General features: G+C 46.7%; 1 protein-coding gene across 2 annotated transcripts in view; it reads right to left on the bottom strand.

Annotated features, from left to right (window-relative positions):
- The window catches only part of LOC140730792 (5'-nucleotidase-like), a 76767-nt gene that overhangs the window by 18133 nt on the left and 37749 nt on the right, over window positions 1-20885 (bottom strand). For both annotated transcript variants that reach the window (XM_073051687.1, XM_073051688.1), the window contains exons 2-6: window positions 20002-20224; window positions 19734-19922; window positions 5513-5710; window positions 2698-2852; window positions 868-976 (exon numbers count right to left, since the gene is read on the bottom strand). In XM_073051687.1, the coding sequence (XP_072907788.1) occupies window positions 868-976; window positions 2698-2852; window positions 5513-5710; window positions 19734-19922; window positions 20002-20224 (874 nt within the window). The remainder of the gene's footprint in view (window positions 1-867; window positions 977-2697; window positions 2853-5512; window positions 5711-19733; window positions 19923-20001; window positions 20225-20885) is intronic.

The raw sequence follows: 20885 nt of genomic DNA, 5'->3' as shown, positions 1-20885 counted from the left end.
TTCACGCCCCAGCAACGGTGGACCTACGTTTTTCAGTACATAGAGGTTCAGCTGCTGTGTTTTGTCTCTGTAGGTCACTGTCACTTTAATTTTACCTTTGGGATGCACTCTCTGTCCTGTGTAAGTCTTTAGCAGTAGTTTAGTTCGTTTCAGAGGTATGCGAGAAAACAGTCATTTGTAGTGTACAGAGATCATTGTTAAAGCTGAGCCTGTGTCCAACTCCATTTTCAGTCTCATGCCTGCCACTTGTGCAGTGATCCATATTACTCTTTGATCATGTGTCTCTTTCACGCTGTGAAGTTGCAGACAATTCACTTTTGTCTGAGTCATCTTCATCAGAACTGCTTTCTTCCATTTTGTGTACATTGTTGTGTTTTCCTTCCTGGGGTTTCTTGTTTCTCTGTATTTTGTCCTTTTTCTGCTGTTTACTAGCTTTGCATACTCTGCCAATGTGGCCCTGTTTGCCACAGTTTCTGCATTTGTTGTCTTTAAACCCACAGTCCTCAAGGTCATGTGACATGTTCTCACAACAGTAACATTTCCTTCCTTCATTTCTGGCTCTATCAACTGTCTCACTGTAATGTCCAACCCAGTGGCAAATCCTAGTCTTGCCCTTTTTCACTCTGTGCTTAATGTTCATCCTGGGTTTTGTTTTTAGAGCATGGTTGAATTCTAAACACAGAACAAATCTTTCTCTCATTGTACAGAGAACCGTCCACAACTTGAATTGGGCAAAATTTTTCTCCACAGCTGCCGTTAAGTAACCTTTGTTATATTTCTGAAATTTCTAGTGGCAATAATTTCTAAGCAAGGGTAATATCATTCATCGTTGATAAAACGTCTCTGGTGTTTTGGCCTTGTACATACCATTGCCGGTTCGTTCATCAATGGGTGACCGGATGCCTCCACCTTGTGTTATACAAATGGAAACGTGGCTCCAAAACTTTTCATCTGGTTTTCGGACACTCTCGCGGATCTGAAATCACAGTGGTAGTCAGCGTGTGCTGATGGAGGTGAGGACCAGGAGAAGGGAGAGAGGAGAGGGATTGAGATACAGGGGGAGATGGAGAGGTGAGAGGGAGATAGAGGGGTGTAAGAATGATAGAGGATGAGGTGGAGGGGTGGGAGGTTGATGGGAGAGGGGGTGAAGGTGTGGAAAGGAAGGAAAGGGTGAGGTTAGAGTGAGGATAGGACAAGGGAGGAGTATGAGAGGAGGGGAGGTAATGGAGAGGTTGGAGAGGAAGGAAGGCCAGAGGGAGAGGGAAAAAGTAAAGGAAGGATATGGGGAAAGGGAGAGTAGAGAGAGGGAGGAGAGGAGCAGGAAAGGAGGGAGGAAGAAGAGGAAGTGGACAGATTGACTATCAGTTCACTTGATAAATGAAAGTTAAAATTCCGTGGGGCAAATACTGTAGTTTGCCAAGTAATTGTTTTTTTATTGTCACATGTATGTTGGTTTGCAGATCATCTGTGCAGCTTAATTCACCTCATCAGTGTATTGAGGTTGTATAACAGAAAAAACGACGAGGGGATATAGCATAAAGCACTATAGTTAAATAAAACTTGCAGAGTGAGCAGACAGTGTGGTCCAAAGTTACGATGAGACAAATTGTGGGGTCAGGGGTTCATTTTTAACATACAGGAAGCCTGTTAAACTGTAGGGTAGAAACTGTCTTTGAACATGGTAGTGTTTGCTTTCAAGATTTTGTATCGTCTGCCTGATGGGAAGGGGTGGGAGAAGAGAGGATATCCGGAATGGATAGGGCCTTTGATTATCCTGGCTGCTTCACCGAGACGGTGAGAAGTGTAGGACAGTCTCTGGAAGGGAGGCTGGATATTGTGACATCCTCAGCTCTCTGCAGTTTCTTGCAGGCCCCGATGAAGCTTGGCTGTAGCAGGCCGTGAGACAACCAGATAGGATGCCTTCTGTGGTGTTTCCGGAAACTGGTGAGGGTCAGCAAGGCCATGCTTCACCTTCTGAGGCAGCAGAGGTGTCGGTGAGGTTTGAGGAAACCAGATGATGGAGGAGATTCTGTTACCACCCCAGCTCTCCCTTCAGGTAGCCAGAGACAGACAGTGTGTCAGTGAGAGTGGGAGTCTGGGGGAAGTTGATGGTGAGAGTAAAGAAGCAGGTGATTGATGGTTGTCACGGACTCAGTGGGTAAAAGGCCCCGTCTCTGTGCTGGATGGAAGGTGAAGTAGTCACAGCTGATTCTTGGGACGGACCATGATACACTATTCAGTCATGGACCCACCATTCCAGGCACCAGCTCTGCAAGTTTCCCTCCATGCGTAAAGGGAGTAGCACTTAGCACGTGGTTGGTGCAGTGTTGGAGTTCTGGCCCCAGCTGTGTGAGAGGGGACACTTCCTGCTGACCAGCCCACCACTCTCACCTGGTGGATGCGACTGGCTGTTCGCAGTGAACGATCCAAGCTGGTTGCTGGCTCTGTGCCCACAGGAGATACCGGATACCGGGCACGGTGCCCGTGTCAGCAGTAACCTTCCATCTCTCAGAGGTCAACGGGCCCCTCTGCGTCAGGAGGAGGATGGGATGGGGTTGGGGGTGGGGGGGGAGGGGATGCTTGAATAAAGTTACTTTAGACCATTGGGACAGGTGGGGGCAGTCCTCCACAGGACAGGTGATAGATGACGTTCCAGTCAGGGGTGGAAGTGTTCACTGACCATCTCAAGTTGCTCACCATAGCATCACAGATCAAATTCCCCATGTTGCATTCCTGATTCCGACAAGACTTAGTAGTTCCGTCCAGGTAGACCAAAGTTCGCCCAACGTATTCCTTTCCAAAATTGGCCAGGGCTGCTTTCCAACTGCCAACGTCGGCCAGAATCTCCTTATCTGAAGAGAAGTATTGATTCATCAACACTAGTGTATGTAGCACCTCAGCCCATTTCACTCCTTTCCTCAGGCCCTGCCTCCAGCACAGGGCTAATGGCAATATAGAACATTACCGCTCATTCCAGGCCCTTCGGCCCACAAAGTGGTGCCAGCCTTTTAATTTACTCTAAGATCGATCTAAACCTGTTGTCCTACATAGCCCTCCATTTTTCTATCATCCTTGTGGCTATCGAATAGCTTTTTAAATGCCCCTCATGTATCTGCCTCTAACACCTAACAAGTTATCTGATAGGAGAGGAGAGCAGGCCATGGAAGAAAGGGAAGGAGGATGGTGACCAGAGGTGGTGATCTAGTTACGAGGAAAGAGGGGAGCTAGAATGGGGAATGAGAAAAGAGAGAAGGGGGGAGAAACTAGTGGAAGTTAGAGAAATCGTGGTTCATGCCATCAGTTTGGAGACTAAGCAGATAGTATATGATTTCTTCCACAGTCCAGTGCCCTCTCCTATCAGCCTCCTTCTCCTTTAGCCCTTTACAACTTCCATCTATTACCCTTCAGCTTCTGACTTCATCACCCCTCCCCCCACCTGGTTTCAGCTATCAGCTGCTAGCTTGTCCTCTTTCCCCTCCCCCCCCATCTTCTTATTCTAGCGTCTTCCCCTTCCTTCCAGTCCTGATGAAAGATCCATCTCTCGATGTTGCCTGATCTGCTGAAATCCTTCAGCATCCTGTCAGTATTCCTCAAGAACCCTAGCATCTGCACAATCTCTTCTGTTTACACAGTATCTCCAAATGAGACTTGTACAGTTGTAACGAGGATTAATTGAACTCAACATGTAGTTCAGTGCATTATTAAAGAAACAAACATTCCACTGGAAAATATTGCAGAAGAATTCAAGGACAAGACAATCTTGCTTCGTTTTCACAGGAATCTGTCAAGACCACATCTGAAATATTGCACACTTCCTCGCTATTCAAGGAAGGATATAGGTGCAACATGTTGTTTCAACCAAGTCAACCATGACGTTTCAGCAGACAGGATGGTACACCTGCAACGTGAGAGAGTTAAACAGACTGACTTGTTCCTACTTTAGAAGAATGAGTGACAACCTCAATGAGGTAAACAAAACTCTGGTCAAAACACAAAATACAACTGCAGATGCTGTGGATCAAAGAATACGTACACAATGCTGGAAGAACTCAGCAGGTCAGGCAGCATCCGTGAGAAAAGAGTAGCCAACGTTTCGGTCTCGGCCCTCTCTTCCCCCCCCCCCTTTCCTGATGAAGGGTCTCGGCCCGAAACGTTGTTGACTCTTTTCTCACGGATGCTGCCTGACCTACTGAGTTCTTCCAGCGTCGTGTACGTAAAACTCTGGTCAAGTTGGGTGGGCTACATACAGGGATAATGTATACCCTGGTGTCTGGAGCCAGGGGTTCACAAAATCAGGAGTCAAACATTCAGGATAGGGCTAAGGGCCTTCTTCGCCCAGCTGGAATTCTCTGGCTGACAGATTCTGTTGAAGCCCGGTAACAAGGTGGTGTTCAAGACAGTTGGGGCAGGACCTAGATTTTAACTGAATTAAAAGGAAAACGAAGGCTGAAGAAGCACGAAAGGTTGAATAGCCTACTCCTTCAGATAGGTTATAAGATTACGAGAGGCACAGATAGAGTAGACACTGGCTTTTTCTCCCAGGTCAAAAAGACTAGCACTAGAGGCTATGCATTTAAGGGGAGAAGGGGTAAACCTAAGGGACATTTGCTGGGCAGGTTTTTTTACCCCACAGAGAGTGACAGGTACCTGGTAATGTGCTGCCAAGGCAGCTGGTGGAAGAGACGCTTACAAGAGACGCTGACACATAGACACACGAAAGTGCAAGGGAAGGAGAATATGGACATTGTGCAAGCAGAAGAGATTACTTCAGTTCGGCATTTTCTTGCTAGTTTAATTAGCTTGACACAACATCATGGTGTACTGTTCTGTGTTCTATGTTCCTCCCTCATGTCAATCCTTATGCCATATAAGTACTGAATGTGACCATGTTTCCACGGCCAATAGTCAGCAGGGAATGGAGAGGAGTTGGGTAGTCTCTCTCCCACAGACTTGCCCACCTCCTGATCAGATCACACGGGAACGTTGATGAGTAGATTTACCCCCACGGTCCAAACTCCCAGTCCCAGCCTACACCCGGGTCCCCACTGCCTGACAAGCCAGGTCAAGCTGGGGAATGATGGAGGCAAATTGATCTGTGCTGGGCTCATGAAATCACGACTCTGCCGCCTCCAGAGCATCAGGCAGAAAGCTCTCCAGCCCTGGCCTGTACCTCCATGAGGGAGCCTGGGGAGAGTGGGCGGAGGGTGAGTTCTGGCCTGTGCCTTCACCAGGAGCCTGGGGAGAGTGGGCGGAGGCTGAGTTCTGGTCTGTGCCTCCATGAGGGAGCCTGGGGAGAGTGGGCGGAGAGTGATTTCTGGCCTGTACCTCCATGAGGGAGCCTGGGGAGAGAGGGCGGAGGCTGAGTTCTGGCCTGTGCCTTCACCAGGAGTCTGGGGAGAGTGGGCGGAGGCTGAGTTCTGGCCTGTGCCTTCACCAGGAGCCTGGGGAGAGTGGGCCGAGGGTGCCGGAGGTTCTGGCTACTCAAGTAGTTGAGGGTGCAGATGCTTGTTACCCTCAGGAATGCTGCTGTCCAGCAGTATCGGGTTTCCTTCTGCCTTGGTCACCGCACCATCCTGGCTGAAGGTCAGCTTCAGATATCCGAGGTACTTTCCGTATGCAAAGGCCTGTACAACAGGAATCCTCTGACCACTGTCTGAGGTGACCATATATGGGTACAGACCAGCAGGGACATCGTTGGAAGGAGCCTTGCCTGTGAAGACAAATAAACAACATAAGCAATGCCTACGGACAGGGTCTATATAACCATCCTCCGACGGTCTGAAGATTGGAAAAGAACACAAAAGGTCAGTGATTCCCGGAGGATGAGAAGTGCAGAGTGTGCTTAAACCGTCCACAGCATGATCGGCTTGAAGGCACTTTGTCCTTCTGCTCGTACAGGAGGATGAGGAGGTGATGGATAGGAGCTACAGGGAAGAAGTCACCCCTAAGGGGCCGGAGGCAGGTGGATGGATGACTTTTGGGAAAGGGAAAGGGTGCACTCCCCTCAATAATCAATATTTGGAATACTGCTGGGGGAAGCCATGGCAACTGGGTCTCTGGCAATGAGCCGGGTCCTATGGCTGTGAAGGGAAGGGGGCAGAAGAGAGGTGCAATAGTGATTAGAGATTCCACAGGCAGGAGATTCTGTGGAAGTGAAAGAGACACCCGCATGGTACATTGCCTCCCAGGTGCCAGGGTCGGGGATGTCTCAGATCAGGTCCATAGGGAGGGGAGGGTGAACAGCGAGAAGTTGTGGTACATATTGGTACCAATGGCATAGGTAGGAAAACGGAGGAGGTCCTGAAGAGAGAAATATAGGAAGTTAGACAGAAAGTGAAAAGTAGGACCTGAAAGATAGTACTTCTGCATCACCACTGAGGGTACAAATTGGAGGATTTGGCAGATGAATGCGTTGCTGAGGAATTGGCGCAGGGGGCAGGGTTTCAGATTTCTGGATCATTGGGATCTCTTCTGGGGAAGGTACGACCTGCACGATAAGGACAGGTTACACCTGAACCGGGTAGAGACCAATATGCTTGAGGGCTGGTTTGCTAGAACTGTTGGTTTAAACAGATTTGGCAGGGGGCTGGGAACCGGAGTGATAGGGCTGATGATGGGGCAGTTGGCATGCAAGTAGATGCAGTGTGTGGTGAGACTGCGAGGAAGGACAGGCAGATGATACGGCAAAATTGCGGTCAGTGGGATGAGTTAAAGTGTAAAGGAGGCCAAAATCGAAAAGGGTGATGAATACAGGACTGAAGGTGTTTTATTTGAATGCACACAGTATTCGGAATAAGGATAGATATTGTAGCACAGCTAGAGATTGGTCGGTATTTTGTTGTGGGCATCACTGAGTCGTGGCTGAAAGAAAATCATAGTTGGCTGCTCAACAGCCAAGGATACGCCTTGTATTGAAAGGACAGGCAGGTAGGCAGAGGGGGTGGGAAGCCCTGTTGGTTAAAAATGAAATCAAATCCTTAGAAAGAGGTGACATAGGATTGGAAGATGTGGATTCTTTGTGGGTAGAGCTAAGAAACTGCAAGGGTAAAAAGACCCTTATGGGAGTTATATGCAGGCCTCCGAACAGTAGCCCAGATGTGGGGTACAAAATACAATGGGAGATAGAAAGGACATGTAAAACAGGTTACAATAGTCATGGATGTTACGATATGCAGTATGCAGACAGATTGAGAAAATTAGGCTGGTGCTGGATTCCAAGAAAGGGAGTTTGTAGAATGCTTACAAGATAGATAGATAGATAGATAGATAGATACTTTATTCATCCCCATGGGGAAATTCAACATTTTTCCAATGTCCCATACACTTGTTGTAGCAAAAACTCATTACATACAATACTTAACTCAGTAATAATATGATATGCATCTAAATCACTAACTCAAAGGCATTAATAATAGCTTTAAAAAAAAGTTCTTAAGTCCTGGCAGTTGAATTGTAAAGCCTAATGGCATTGGGGAATATTGACCTCTTCATCCTGTCTGAGGAGCATTGCATCGACAGTAACCTGTCGCTGAAACTGCTTCTCTGTCTCTGGATGGTGCTATGTAGAGGATGTTCAGGGTTTTCCATAATTGACCGTAGCCTACTCAGCGCCCTTCGCCCAACCTTCTAAGGAAGTACAGTCGACTCTGTGCCTTCCTGCACAAGGCATCTGTGTTGGCAGTCCAGTCTAGCTTCTCGTCCAACTGTACTCCCAGATACTTGTAGGTCTTAACCTGCTCCACACATTCTCCATTAATGATCACTGGCTTTTTAAAGCAGCTTGAGGTTGAGCCCACTAGGGAAAAGGAATTTCTGGATTGGGTGTTGTGTTATGAACTAGATTTGACTGTGAGCTTGAGGTAAAGGAAGTTACAGAGTACTCAGAGAGAAGCTGGCCAGGAGGGGTGACAGCAGGACAGCAAAGGCTGGAGCGTCTGGGAGCAAGTTGGAACGCGCAGCGTAGACAGACTGCAACAATGAAGAAGTATTCTAATGATGCAACTGTGGTTGACAATGCATCAAAGCAAAAGAGAAGCCACATAACAAACATGACTTGGAAGTTAGAGGATTGGGAAGCTTTTAAAAACCAATATAAGGCAACTGAAAAAGCATAAGGAGGGAAAAGTTGCAATATGGTAAGCTGGCCAATTATACAAAAGAGGACACTAAGAGTTTTTTCAGATATATAAAGAGTAAAGGATAGGTGAGAATGGATATTGGACTGCTGCAAAAATTTGCTGGAATTGTAGTAATGGGGGACAAAGAAACGGTGGATGAACTGAATAAGTATTTTGCATTGGTCTTCACTGTGGAAGATACTAGCAGTATGTCCGACATTTAAGAGAGTCAGGGCGGGGGGGGGGGGCAGAAGCGAGTGTAGTTGCTATAACTAAGGAGAATGAAAGGTCTGAAGGTAGATAAATCACCTGGACCAGATGGACTACACCCCAGGGTTCTGAAAGAGGTGGCTGAATAGATTGTATGAATGATGTTTTAAGAATCCTAGATTCCCGAATGCTTTAGAGGACTGGAAAATTGCAACTGTCACTCCACACTTTAAGGGAGAGAGGCAGAAAGAAAAGGCCTGATAGCCTGAGCTCAGTGGTTGGGAAGATGCTGGAGCCCATTACTAAGGATGAGGTTCTGAGGTACCTAGAGGCAGGTAATAAAATAGGTCAAAATCAGCATAGTTTACTTAAGGGGAAATCTTGCTTGACAAATCTGTTGGAATTCTTTGAGGAAATAACAGGCAGGACAGATGAAGGAGAATCTGCTGATGTTGTGTACTTGGATTTTCAGAATGTCTTTGACAAGGTGCTACACAGGAGGCTGCTAAACCTGATAAGAGCTCATGGTATTGAGCATGGATAGAAGACTGGCTGACTGTCAGGAGGCAAACAATGGGAATAAAGAAGGCCTTTTTGGGTTGTCTGCTGGTGATTAGTGGTGTTTCACAGCAGTTGATGTTGAAAAGATCATGCTTCTTTTCATGTTACACATGAATGATTTGGATGACAGAATTGATAGCTTTATGGCCAAGTTTGCGGACGATACGAAAATAGGTGGCAGTGCGGGTATGTTGAGGAGGCGGGGTGTCTGCAGACAGATTAGAAGAATGGGCAAGGAAGTGTCAGATGAAATATAGAGTAGGGAAGTGTACGGTCATGCACTTTGGTAGAATAAATAAAGGCATAGACTATTTTCTACATGAGGAGAAAATTCAAAAATTTGAGACGTAAAGGGACTTGGTAGGCTTTGTGCAGGCTTCCCTTAAGGTTAACTTGCAGGTTGAGTTAGTGGTACGGGAGGTAAATGCATTCATTTCGAGAGGGCTAGAATATAAAGCAAGGATGTGATGCTGAGGCTTTATAAGGTATTGGTCAGACTGCACTTGGAGTATGTGAGCAGTTTTGGGTCCCTCGTCTAAGAATAGATGTGCTGGCATTGGAGAGGATCCAGAGAAGGCTCATGAGAATGATCCCAGGAATAAAAGGGTTAATGTATGAGGAGTCTTTGATGCATCTGGACCTGTACTCGCTGGAGTTTAGAAGAATGCGGGGAGATCTCATTGAAACCTATGGAATATTGAAAGACCTAGATAGAGTTGATGTGGAAAGGATGTTTCTCATAGTGGGTGAGTTTAGGACCAGAGGGCACAGCCTCAGAATAGAGGGACATCCATTTAGATTAGAAGATAGTTCTTTAGATAGAGGGTAGTGAATTCATTGCTGCAGATGGCTGTGAAGGCCAAGTTATTGAGTATATTTAAAGTAGAGGCATTATATTCAACTGTGACAGGATTGCCATCGCTGGTAAATTCAATAATCATATTAATGCCCTCTCAGTTGCGAACTCTGTAGCAACTGATTTCATGAGCTTTCTAGACAGCCTAGTTCCTACCCAGCATGTCACCGAGCCCAACTTGGAAATACACTTGATTTAGTAATGACAAAAGGGTTAAATTGATGTCTCTGTCAGATACCACTATTATTTTTGTGTAATTTTGATGCTTTCCATCCTGGAACCAAGACTATGAAAGGAATTACTGTTAAAAAAACAATTTCTTGGTGCTGCAACCCAACTACAATTCTCTGAGCTGGCTAGTTTATCTGATCCACATGACCCCAACTGCTCAGTAAATGAAATAGTTGATTCTTTCAACAACCTGACAAATTCAGTCTTTTACTCCCGGTTTAAGATGGTGCTACTGAAGTTGGGTGACAGCTTACTGGTATTTCAAAAGGCAAGAGATTCAACTAAAAACATTATTAATAACACCTTTTCTGAGGTAAATTGTGGTAAACTATCACTGCAAATAATTAAGAGGCGAGTGAAGGTGAAGCTGACTCGAGGGATGCGTTGCAAAGTCGGAGCATAAAGTATTCGAGACGGTGTCAGAGTCAGGGATGGAGTTGGAGTGAGCAATTTGGTGAAGAGTCGAGGCAGAGAAGTTTTGGTGCCCCTCCACCTAAACCACAAGCGAGGTTGGATGTTGAGCCAATTTGGAAAGGTCGAGAATGGCTTCGGGCTGGGCAGTGAGGACTAGGCCCAGAGCATAATGCTCTGGTGGGGCCTGGGGCCTGGGTCCTAGTGCGTGGCACGATCTGGCGTTTGGGTGATTTAAACGACAGCCCAGATAGACTGGAAAGGCAGGGTGTCAGGATCGGAGGTAAGAGTTGGGCCGATTCCGCTCACACCTCTCTCTGCGGCACCGAGGCTGTGAGGTTGCTCCGGCTGGTTAGCACTTTGTGTCTGCGAGCTTTGTGGCAATTTGCCTGCTTTATGATGAACTGGGACTGAGGCTATGGGCCTACTCCAGCTGCTCTTGCATTTGGGTCTATGGACTCAATTTGGTTCGGAATGGTGTTGCTTGCTTCTGATGTTTGTATGGGTTTGTGTTTTCTCCCCTCTTTTTCTTCGCATTGGGTGTTGGTCTTTTTTAATTGGCTTCTTTCAGGTTTCTTGCTTTGTCATGGAGTCATAGAGAAGTACACCACAGAAACAGGCCCCTCAGCCCGCCTAGTCCATACTAACCATTTAAACTGCCTACTCCCACCGACCCCCATACCCCTACCTTCTAGGTGCTGATCTCAACCTTTCTTAAACATTGAAATCGAGCTCGCATGCACCACTTGTGCTGGCACCTCATTCCACACTCTTGACCCTCCGAGTGAAGAGGTTTGCCCTCATGTTCCCCTTAAACTTTTCACCTTTCACCCTTAATGTCTGGTTGTAGTCCCACCCAACCTCAATGGAAAAAGCCTGCTTACATTTACCCTGTTTAACCCCTCATTATTTTGTATACCTCTATCAAATCTCCTCTCAATCTTCTATGTTCTAAGCAGCACAGTCCTAACCTATTCGATCTTTCCTTGTAACTCAGGTCCTTCAGACCCAGCAACATCCTTGTAAATTTTCTCCGTACTCTTTCAACCTTGTTTACATCAGTGACCAAAACGGCACTCAATACTCCAAATTAGGCCTCACCAATGTCATATACAATTTCAACATAACATCCCATCTCCATTGATTTATAAAGGCCAATGTGCCAAAAAACTTTCCTTCCAACCCTAAAAACCTGTGACACCACTTTCAATGAATATTCCCAGATCCCTTTGCTCTACCACACTCCCCAGTGCCCAACCATTCACTGTGTAAGACCTACCCTGGCCGGACCTCCTGAAATGCAACTCCTCACATTTGTCTGCATTAAGTACCACCTGCCATTTTTCAGCCCATTTTTCCAGATGATGCAGATGTCTCTGCAAGCTGTGATAGCTGTCCACTACACCCCCAATCTTAGTGTCATATGAATATCCAGTTTGCTGATCCAGTTAAACACATTATCATCCAGATCATTGATATAGATGACCAACAACAATGGACCCAGAGCCAATCTCTACAGCACTCCACTAGTCGCAGGCCTCCAGTCAGAGAGGCAACCCTCTACTACCACTCTCTGGCTTCTCCCACAAAGCCAGCATCTAATCCAATTTACTACCTCATCTTGAATGCCAAGCAAATGAACCTTCCAGACCAATCCAATGTGGGACCTTGTCAAATACCTTTCTAAAGTCCAAGTGGACAACATATACTGCCTTGCCTTCATCCATTTTCCTGGCAGCTTCCTTGAAAAATTCTTTAAGATTAGTTAGACATGACCTACCACGCACAAAGCCATGCTGACTATCCTTAATCAGTCCATGTCTATCCAAGTACTTGTATGTCTCATGACTCAGAGTACCTTCCAATAACTTTCCCACAACTGATGCTAGACTCACCGGCCTATAATTTCCTGGTTTATGTTTAGAGCTTCTTTGAAACAGCAGAACATTGGCTATCCTCCAATCCTCTGGGACCTCCCCTGTTGCTAAGGATGATTTCTGCACTTGCCTCCTGTGGGGTCTGAGGGGCCTGGGGATTTATCCACTCTGATTTCCCTCAGGATGGTAAACAACCCCTCTGTTTGCTGTTGTGACTGTCTGTAAGCAGACAAATCTCAAGAGGGGATCATTTATACATACTTCGATAATAAATGCACTTTGAATCCTTTGAAATATATCAAACACATTGGCTCCAGTTAAGGTAAAAAAGAAATCACTTTTAAAGTGTTGCCATGGTTAAACAACCGTCTGCAAACTCGAGCGATTATGCAGAGTAGCGTACATTCACATTATTGTAGTGAACAGTGATGATTAATGTGAATGTGTATTTACTGTTTTCCCTGCCTGGCTACAGTGATTCAGAATCAGGATGGCCTATGCTCAAACGGCTGGTTTGGATGGATGCAACATTGTTTAGGATAATCTCATCACACACAAATGTCAGTCAAAATGACTGCTCATCAATCTCCAAAACAACTCTCTTGAGGGACCTCCCAGTGAAAATGGCAGCCTGCATTCCTACATGACCATGGTGTCTGACTAATGTGGAGAGGTTATGCTGAAATCAGAATGTTTTCCCAACTGGTTCTTGCTTGAATGTAACAATATTTGTAGAACTTTTCTATATTGACAGGGCGTGTGTAAACTGGGTGCTTGTCACCAGTGAGTGCTGCCGTCTCAGGCAATGCCTGCAGTTCCCCAGTCACAGCACTCAGCAGCCCACCAGTCAGGCCTTGGGACCACATGCCTGTCAGAGACCACCCCCACAGCCTGCCCGATGGCAGGATATAGTGCTTTAGAACCACTGAAAGGGAAACCTGAAGAGAGAGGAGAGATGCTGGGGCCTCATGCCGAGATGATGCTGCCCATTATTGGCTGGTAGGAGGGAGAGAGAGGACTTGATTCACCCCATTCACCCCTCAGCCCACAGTTCTGTATTAAAACCGCTCACCCCTTCCCTTCGCTCACCCCACTAAACAAGTCTTGTACTCATTTTAAAGTCAGAAAGAGGAGCAGAGCCAGCCAGTACAGAAACAGACCATTAAGTACCTATCTACACTGATCTCATTTACCAGCTCGTGGTCAGTAGCTTTCTCGACATTGGTGATTCGAGTGTTCATCCAGATGTTGTTAGGGTCCCTTGTTATTTTTTGGTGTAGATCCTTGTGATTTTCAAACCTACAAACACACTCAGATAGAAACTCATCCACCCCAAGGATCCTACAGCCAAATTTAAACAGAGCAATATTTGTAGATGCTATTCCATGCTGCACACATCTGTATGTCGGCGAGACAAAACAGATGGCCCAGCATGGCAGGCTAACACCTCGGGCCAAGACTCGGCTGCATACTTACACCTAAAGGGCAAGGGACACTCCTTTGATGATGACAATTTTGGACAGGGAGGACAGGTGGTTTGAAAGAGGGATTAAAGAAGCCATCTTTGTCAATTTGGAAAACCCATCCCTGAACAGAGGGCGTGGGTTATGACACCATCTATCTGCTACTTACAATGCAGTTCCGGCATCTCCACAACAGTTCACACCTCTGTTCGTGCAAAGATAAGACCAATGACCCTGTCATTACCTCTACCACTCTTAACGACCCTCATGTGATTGCTATGCCTTGAAACAACTCACAGAGTTTACAAGCCAGAAAACTACCCACCGTGGATCAGAACTGAAGAAGCCTCTCAGGTGAGTGGTGAAACGTTTTCTAGACGACACAGCGAGTCCAGTTGCCGCGATTTACCACTGCTTGACCGACCGAGAACCTTCATAGACAGTTCTTCATTTTCCTTCTGGGCATGTTGCATTCAGTAATTCTAGCTTTACTCGTTCGTATCTCATGTTTCCTGCAATCACTCCCCACCACTGAGCACATCTAGAAGGAGTGCTGCCAGAAGAAATCAAGGGCCACCCAGGCGGGCCACGCTCTCTGCTCTCTACAACCACGGGGCAGGAGGTGCAGGAGCGTTAGGTCCCACACCACCAGGTCCAGGAACAGTTATCACCCGTCAACCAGGAAAACAAATCTCAAGGTAGTATATGTATCGTGACATACAGCATAGGTGCTTAGATAATAAATCAGCTTTGACTTTGAATATGAAGAGTAGCGTGAGCTGCCTTAATGACTATCGTCCAGGAGCACTCACATCTATGGTGATTAAATGTTTTCAGAGGTCAGTCAAGGCCAGAATCAACTCCTGCCTCAGCAAGGACCTGGACTCATTGCAATTTGCGTATAGCCACAATAGGTCTACGGCAGACACAATCTCAATGGCTCTCCACATGGCCTTAAATCACCCGGACAATACAAATACCTACGTCAAGATGCTGTTCGTTGACAACTCAGCATTTAACACCATCAATCTCACAATCCTGATCACTAAGCTGCAGAACCTGGGCCTCTGTACCTCCCTCTGCAACTGAATCATCGATTTCCTAACCAGAAGACCACAATCTGTGAGGACTGTTGATAATATCTCCTTCTCATTGATAATTAATACTGGTGCCCCTCAGGGGTGTGTGCTTAGCCCTCTGCTCTACTCTCTCTATACCCATGACTGTGTGACTACGCATAGCTCAAATACCATCTATAAATTTGCTAATGATACAACCATTGTTGGTAGAATCTCAGATGGTGACAAGAGGGTGTATTAGGAGCAAGATAAGCCAACTAGTGGAGTGGTGTCACAGCAACAACCTGGCACTCAACGTCAGTAAGACAGAAGAGCTGATTGTGGACTTCGGGAAGGGTAAGATGAGGGAATATGAACCAATCCTCACAGGGGGATCAGAAGTGGAGAGAGTGAGCAGCTTCAAGTTGCTGGGTGTCAAGATCTCTGAGGAGTTAACCTGGTCCCAACATATTGATGCAGCTATAAAGAAGGCAAATCAGCAGCTATATTTCATTAGGAGTTTGAAGAGTACCACACTCAAATTGCTGGAGGAACTCAGCAGGCCAGGCAGCATCTATGGAAAAAATGTACAGTCAGCGTTTTGGGCCGAAACCCTTCAGCAGGACTGGAAAAAAAAAGGTAGAGAACTCTACTCCTCACCTTTTTTCCCTCAGTCCTGCCGAAATGTCAACTATACTCTTTTCCACAGATGCTGCCTGGCCTGCTGAGTTCCTCCAGCATTTTGTGTGTGCTGCTCGGATTACCAGCATCTGCAGATTTTGTCTTGTTTGTGATTAGAGTTTGAAGAGATTTGGTATGTCACCTAAATCACTCAAAAACTTCTATAGATGTACTGTAGAGGCTGCATCACAATCTGGTATGGGGTGGGGAGGGGCTGCTGCACAGGATTGAATGATACTACAGAAAGTTGTAAAGTTAGTCAGCTCCATCATGGGTACTATCCGAAACATCTTCAAGGAGCAGTGCCTCAGAAAGGCAGCGTCCAACACTAAGCACCTCCAGCACCCAGGACATGCCCTTTTCTCACTGTTACCGTCAGGTAGGAGGTACAGAAGCCTGAAGGCACACACTCAGTGATTCAGGAACAGCTTCTTCCCCTCTGCCATCTGATTCCTAAATGGACATTGAACCCTTGGACACTACCTCACTTTTTAAATATATATAGCTCACTGGTTTGCACTATCTTTAATTTAACTATTTAATAAACATGTATATACTTAAATAATTGATTTATTTATTTTTTCTTTCTGTATTGTCATTGAACTGCTGCTGCTAAGTTAACAAATTTCCTGGCATAGGCCGGTGATAATAAACCTGATTCTGATCCATCCTCTCTCTGGTATTTTGGACTTCCTTGTGCTCCTACAGACAAAAGCTTTTGTTATTCAGCAGCCTTCCCCGCTCTCTCTGACTGACACCACAGGTCACTCGATCCCTCTGGAAGCAGTATAGCTTATATTTCTCAGACCCTTCCCTCGTTCTTGCCAGCTGAACACAGTTTTTTAAACCCTGACTTTCAGCTCTGACCTGAAATGTTTCTCTGTCCATCGAAACTGCCTACGCACTGTTTACGATGAGCCTGTCTCAATATACAGCACCCTGTGTTACTCAGTGACCTGCTCAGTGCCTACGCACTGTTTACGATGAGCCTGTCTCAATATACAGCACCCTGTGTTACTCAGTGACCTGCTCAGTGCCTACGCACTGTTTACGATGAGCCTGTCTCAATATACAGCACCCTGTGTTACTCAGTGACCCGCTCAGTGCCTACGCACTGTTTACGATGAGCCTGTCTCAATATACAGCACCCTGTGTTACTCAGTGACCTGCTCAGTGCCTACGCACTGTTTACGATGAGCCTGTCTCAATATACAGCACCCTGTGTTACTCAGTGACCTGCTCAGTGTCTACGCACTGTTTACGATGAGCCTGTCTCAATATACAGCATCCTGTGTTACTCAGTGACCTGCTCAGTGCCTACGCACTGTTTACGATGAGCCTGTCTCAATATACAGCACCCTGTGTTACTCAGTGACCTGCTCAGTGCCTACGCACTGCTTACGATGAGCCTGTCTCAATATACAGCACCCTGTGTTACTCAGTGACCTGCTCAGTATCTACGCACTGTTTACGATGAGCCTGTCTCAATATACAGCACCCTGTGTTACTCAGTGACCTGCTCAGTGCCTACGCACTGTTTACGATGAGCCTGTCTCAATATACAGCACCCTGTGTTACTTCCTGACCTGCTCAGTGCCTACGCACTGCTTACGATGAGCCCGTCTCAATATACAGCACCCTGTGTTACTCAGTGACCTGCTCAGTGCCTACGCACGGTTTACAATGAGCCTGTCTCAATATACAGCACCCTGTGTTACTCAGTGACCTGCTCAGTGCCTACGCACGGTTTACAATGAGCCTGTCTCAATATACAGCACCCTGTGTTACTCAGTGTCCTGCTCAGTGCCTACGCACTGTTTACAATGAGCCTGTCTCAATATACAGCACCCTGTGTTACTCAGTGACCTGCTCAGTGCCTACGCACTGTTTACGATGAGCCTGTCTCAATATACAGCACCCTGTGTTACTCCGTGACCTGCTCAGTGCCTACGCACTGTTTACGATGAGCCTGTCTCAATATACAGCACCCTGTGTTACTCAGTGACCTGCTCAGTGCCTACGCACGGTTTACAATGAGCCTGTCTCAATATACAGCACCCTGTGTTACTCAGTGTCCTGCTCAGTGCCTACGCACTGTTTACGATGAGCCTGTCTCAATATACAGCACCGTGTTACTCAGTGACCTGCTCAGTGCCTACACACTGCTTACGATGAGCCTGTCTCAATATACAGCACCCTGTGTTACTCAGTGACCTGCTCAGTGCCTACGCACTGTTTACGATGAGCCTGTCTCAATATACAGCATCCTGTGTTACTCAGTGACCTGCTCAGTGCCTATGCACTGCTTACGATGAGCCTGTCTCAATATACAGCACCCTGTGTTACTCAGTGACCTGCTCAGTATCTACGCACTGTTTACGATGAGCCTGTCTCAATATACAGCACCCTGTGTTACTCAGTGACCTGCTCAGTGCCTACGCACTGTTTACGATGAGCCTGTCTCAATATACAGCACCCTGTGTTACTCAGTGACCTGCTCAGTGCCTACGCACTGTTTACGATGAGCCTGTCTCAATATACAGCACCCTGTGTTACTCAGTGACCTGCTCAGTGCCTACGCACTGTTTACGATGAGCCTGTCTCAATATACAGCACCCTGTGTTACTTCCTGACCTGCTCAGTGCCTACGCACTGCTTACGATGAGCCTGTCTCAATATACAGCACCCTGTGTTACTCAGTGACCTGCTCAGTGCCTACGCACGGTTTACGATGAGCCTGTCTCAATATACAGCACCCTGTGTTACTCAGTGACCTGCTCAGTGCCTACGCACTGTTTACGATGAGCCTGTCTCAATATACAGCACCCTGTGTTACTCAGTGTCCTGCTCAGTGCCTACGCACTGTTTACGATGAGCCTGTCTCAATATACAGCACCCTGTGTTACTCAGTGACCTGCTCAGTGCCTACGCACTGTTTACGATGAGCCTGTCTCAATATACAGCACCCTGTGTTACTCAGTGTCCTGCTCAGTGCCTACGCACTGTTTACGATGAGCCTGTCTCAATATACAGCACTCTGTGTTACTCAGTGACCCGCTCAGTGCCTACGCACTGTTTACGATGAGCCTGTCTCAATATACAGCACCCTGTGTTACTCAGTGACCTGCTCAGTGCCTACGCACTGTTTACGATGAGCCTGTCTCAATATACAGCACTCTGTGTTACTCAGTGACCCGCTCAGTGCCTACGCACTGTTTACGATGAGCCTGTCTCAATATACAGCACCCTGTGTTACTCAGTGTCCCACTCAGTGCCTACGCACTGTTAACGATGAGCCTGTCTCAATATACAGCACCCTGTGTTACTCCCTGACCTGCTCAGTGCCTACGCACTGTTTACGATGAGCCTGTCTCAATATACAGCACCCTGTGTTACTCCCTGACCTGCTCAGTGCCTACGCACTGTTTACGATGAGCCTGTCTCAATATACAGCACCCTGTGTTACTCAGTGACCTGTTCAGTGCCTACGCACTGTTTACGATGAGCCTGTCTCAATATACAGCACTCTGTGTTACTCAGTGACCTGCTCAGTGCCTACGCACTGTTTACGATGAGCCTGTCTCAATATACAGCACCCTGTGTTACTCCCTGACCTGCTCAGTGCCTACGCACTGCTTACGATGAGCCTGTCTCAATATACAGCACCCTGTGTTAAAGGTTATGACGAGAAGGTGGGAGAATGAGTTGAAAAATATTAACTTTGATTGAATGGTGGAACAGATTTGATGGGGTGAATGGCCTAACTCTGCTCCCGTGTATTACATTCTTATAGCCTGATTAATGTCACAGGAGTGGGAGGTTTGTCCAGCTCCCCTCATGCTGAAATTCATCTTCTGTACAATTTATACAAAGTATATTTCAATACAAAGTGTTTTTTTTTACATCATCTGCCCATCCTTTTCCCCCAGCGTAGAAATGGCAAGTTGTGCATTTCAGCGAGGTGGCTGGGGAAAGTTCTATGGATGAGGCAAAAAGGAACAGTGTGATTACACAGACGTACCTAGTGCCTTACTTGGAAATGCAGCTTGTGGACTCCAGTTGAGTTTGGTTGGGTTTTTTTCCACCACACAGTGAGCTCTAAGAGCAGGTGCTTCCAGAAAGGTAGGAGATTTAACATGCCCCAGAGGCCACTCAAATGGGAGTTATTGGCAAAGATGTGGGGGCTATGGGGGACCAACTGGCAGCCATAACCCACATTGTGGCCCACTGTGAACTACTGGGTTGGTCAGACACAGAGAGGGGTGTACCTGTGTACAGGAAGGTGTTACTGTGTCCTCCCACCACCACGTCGACCCCCCTCACTTTCTGTGCGATTTGTTTGTCTGTCTCGAAGCCTGAGTGGCCCAGTGCGATGATCTTGTTAACCCCCATCTTTATGAGTTTGTCGACTTCCCGCTGCACAGCTTGAATCTCATCCTCGAAGATCAGATGTGGCCCTGGAACGACAATGAAGCATGTTGGTGGAGATTCTGAAGATCTAAGCCAGCGTGAATCACAGGACAAGCCGGTACCCACCTGGACTAGAAAGTGTTGGAGTATACTTGGAAGTGTACCCAACCACACCAATCTTCTCCCCACTCACAGTCATCACAGTAGAAGGTTTGTAGTAGCCACGGAGACTCGGTACTTGGTCTTTATCTTCTTTTAGATTTGCGCTCAGCACTGGGAATGAAACGTTCTTGAGAAAAGGCTCCAGAAGGCCGTTTGGACCATTGTCGAATTCATGATTGCCCAAGGCCTACAGAACAGGAGAAGCAATCGAACGATTAAGTACACAAGAAAATTCCTTCAACTGATTGGATGCAGGGATATCCCCCCCCCCCCCCACCTCTGGTGGGGCTTAGAACCAGGGACACTGACAAAAAGAGGCAAGTAATTCTGCAATGAAATGCCTGCTCTACATAGGCCTTTCAGCACAGAGTAGGTTTCAAAAAGACCTCCCTTGTCCTCTGAAGTTACACTCCGCATGGGTGAAGGCTTTCATTCCTGAGAACATTCTTGAGAATCACCTCTGCAGCGCCAGCTCATCTTTCCTTTGAGAACGGATTCAAATTGCTCTCAATATTGCACTGCCTTACAAAGTCTCAGCAGACCATTCTTACTTTTCTGTTTTAGTCCCATCGAAACAAATGCTGATGTTTTTCCAGAAAGGGAGTGAGGGTAATCCTGGGAATTATAGACCACTGAGTCTTACATCAGTGATGGGGAAATTATCAGAGAAAAAATAGGGTTTACGAGTAACAACACACACAAAATGCTGGTGGAATGCAGCAGGCCAGGCAGCATCTATAAGGAGAAGCACTGTCGACGTTTCGGGCCGAGACCCTTCGTCAGGACTAACTGAAAGGAAAGATAGTAAGAGATTTGAAAGTAGTGGGGGGAGGGGGAAATGCAAAATG

Source organism: Hemitrygon akajei, chromosome 7 (assembly GCF_048418815.1).
Source record: "Hemitrygon akajei chromosome 7, sHemAka1.3, whole genome shotgun sequence".
NCBI lineage: Eukaryota > Metazoa > Chordata > Chondrichthyes > Myliobatiformes > Dasyatidae > Hemitrygon > Hemitrygon akajei.
This window is presented reverse-complemented; position numbering and strand designations above follow the sequence as displayed.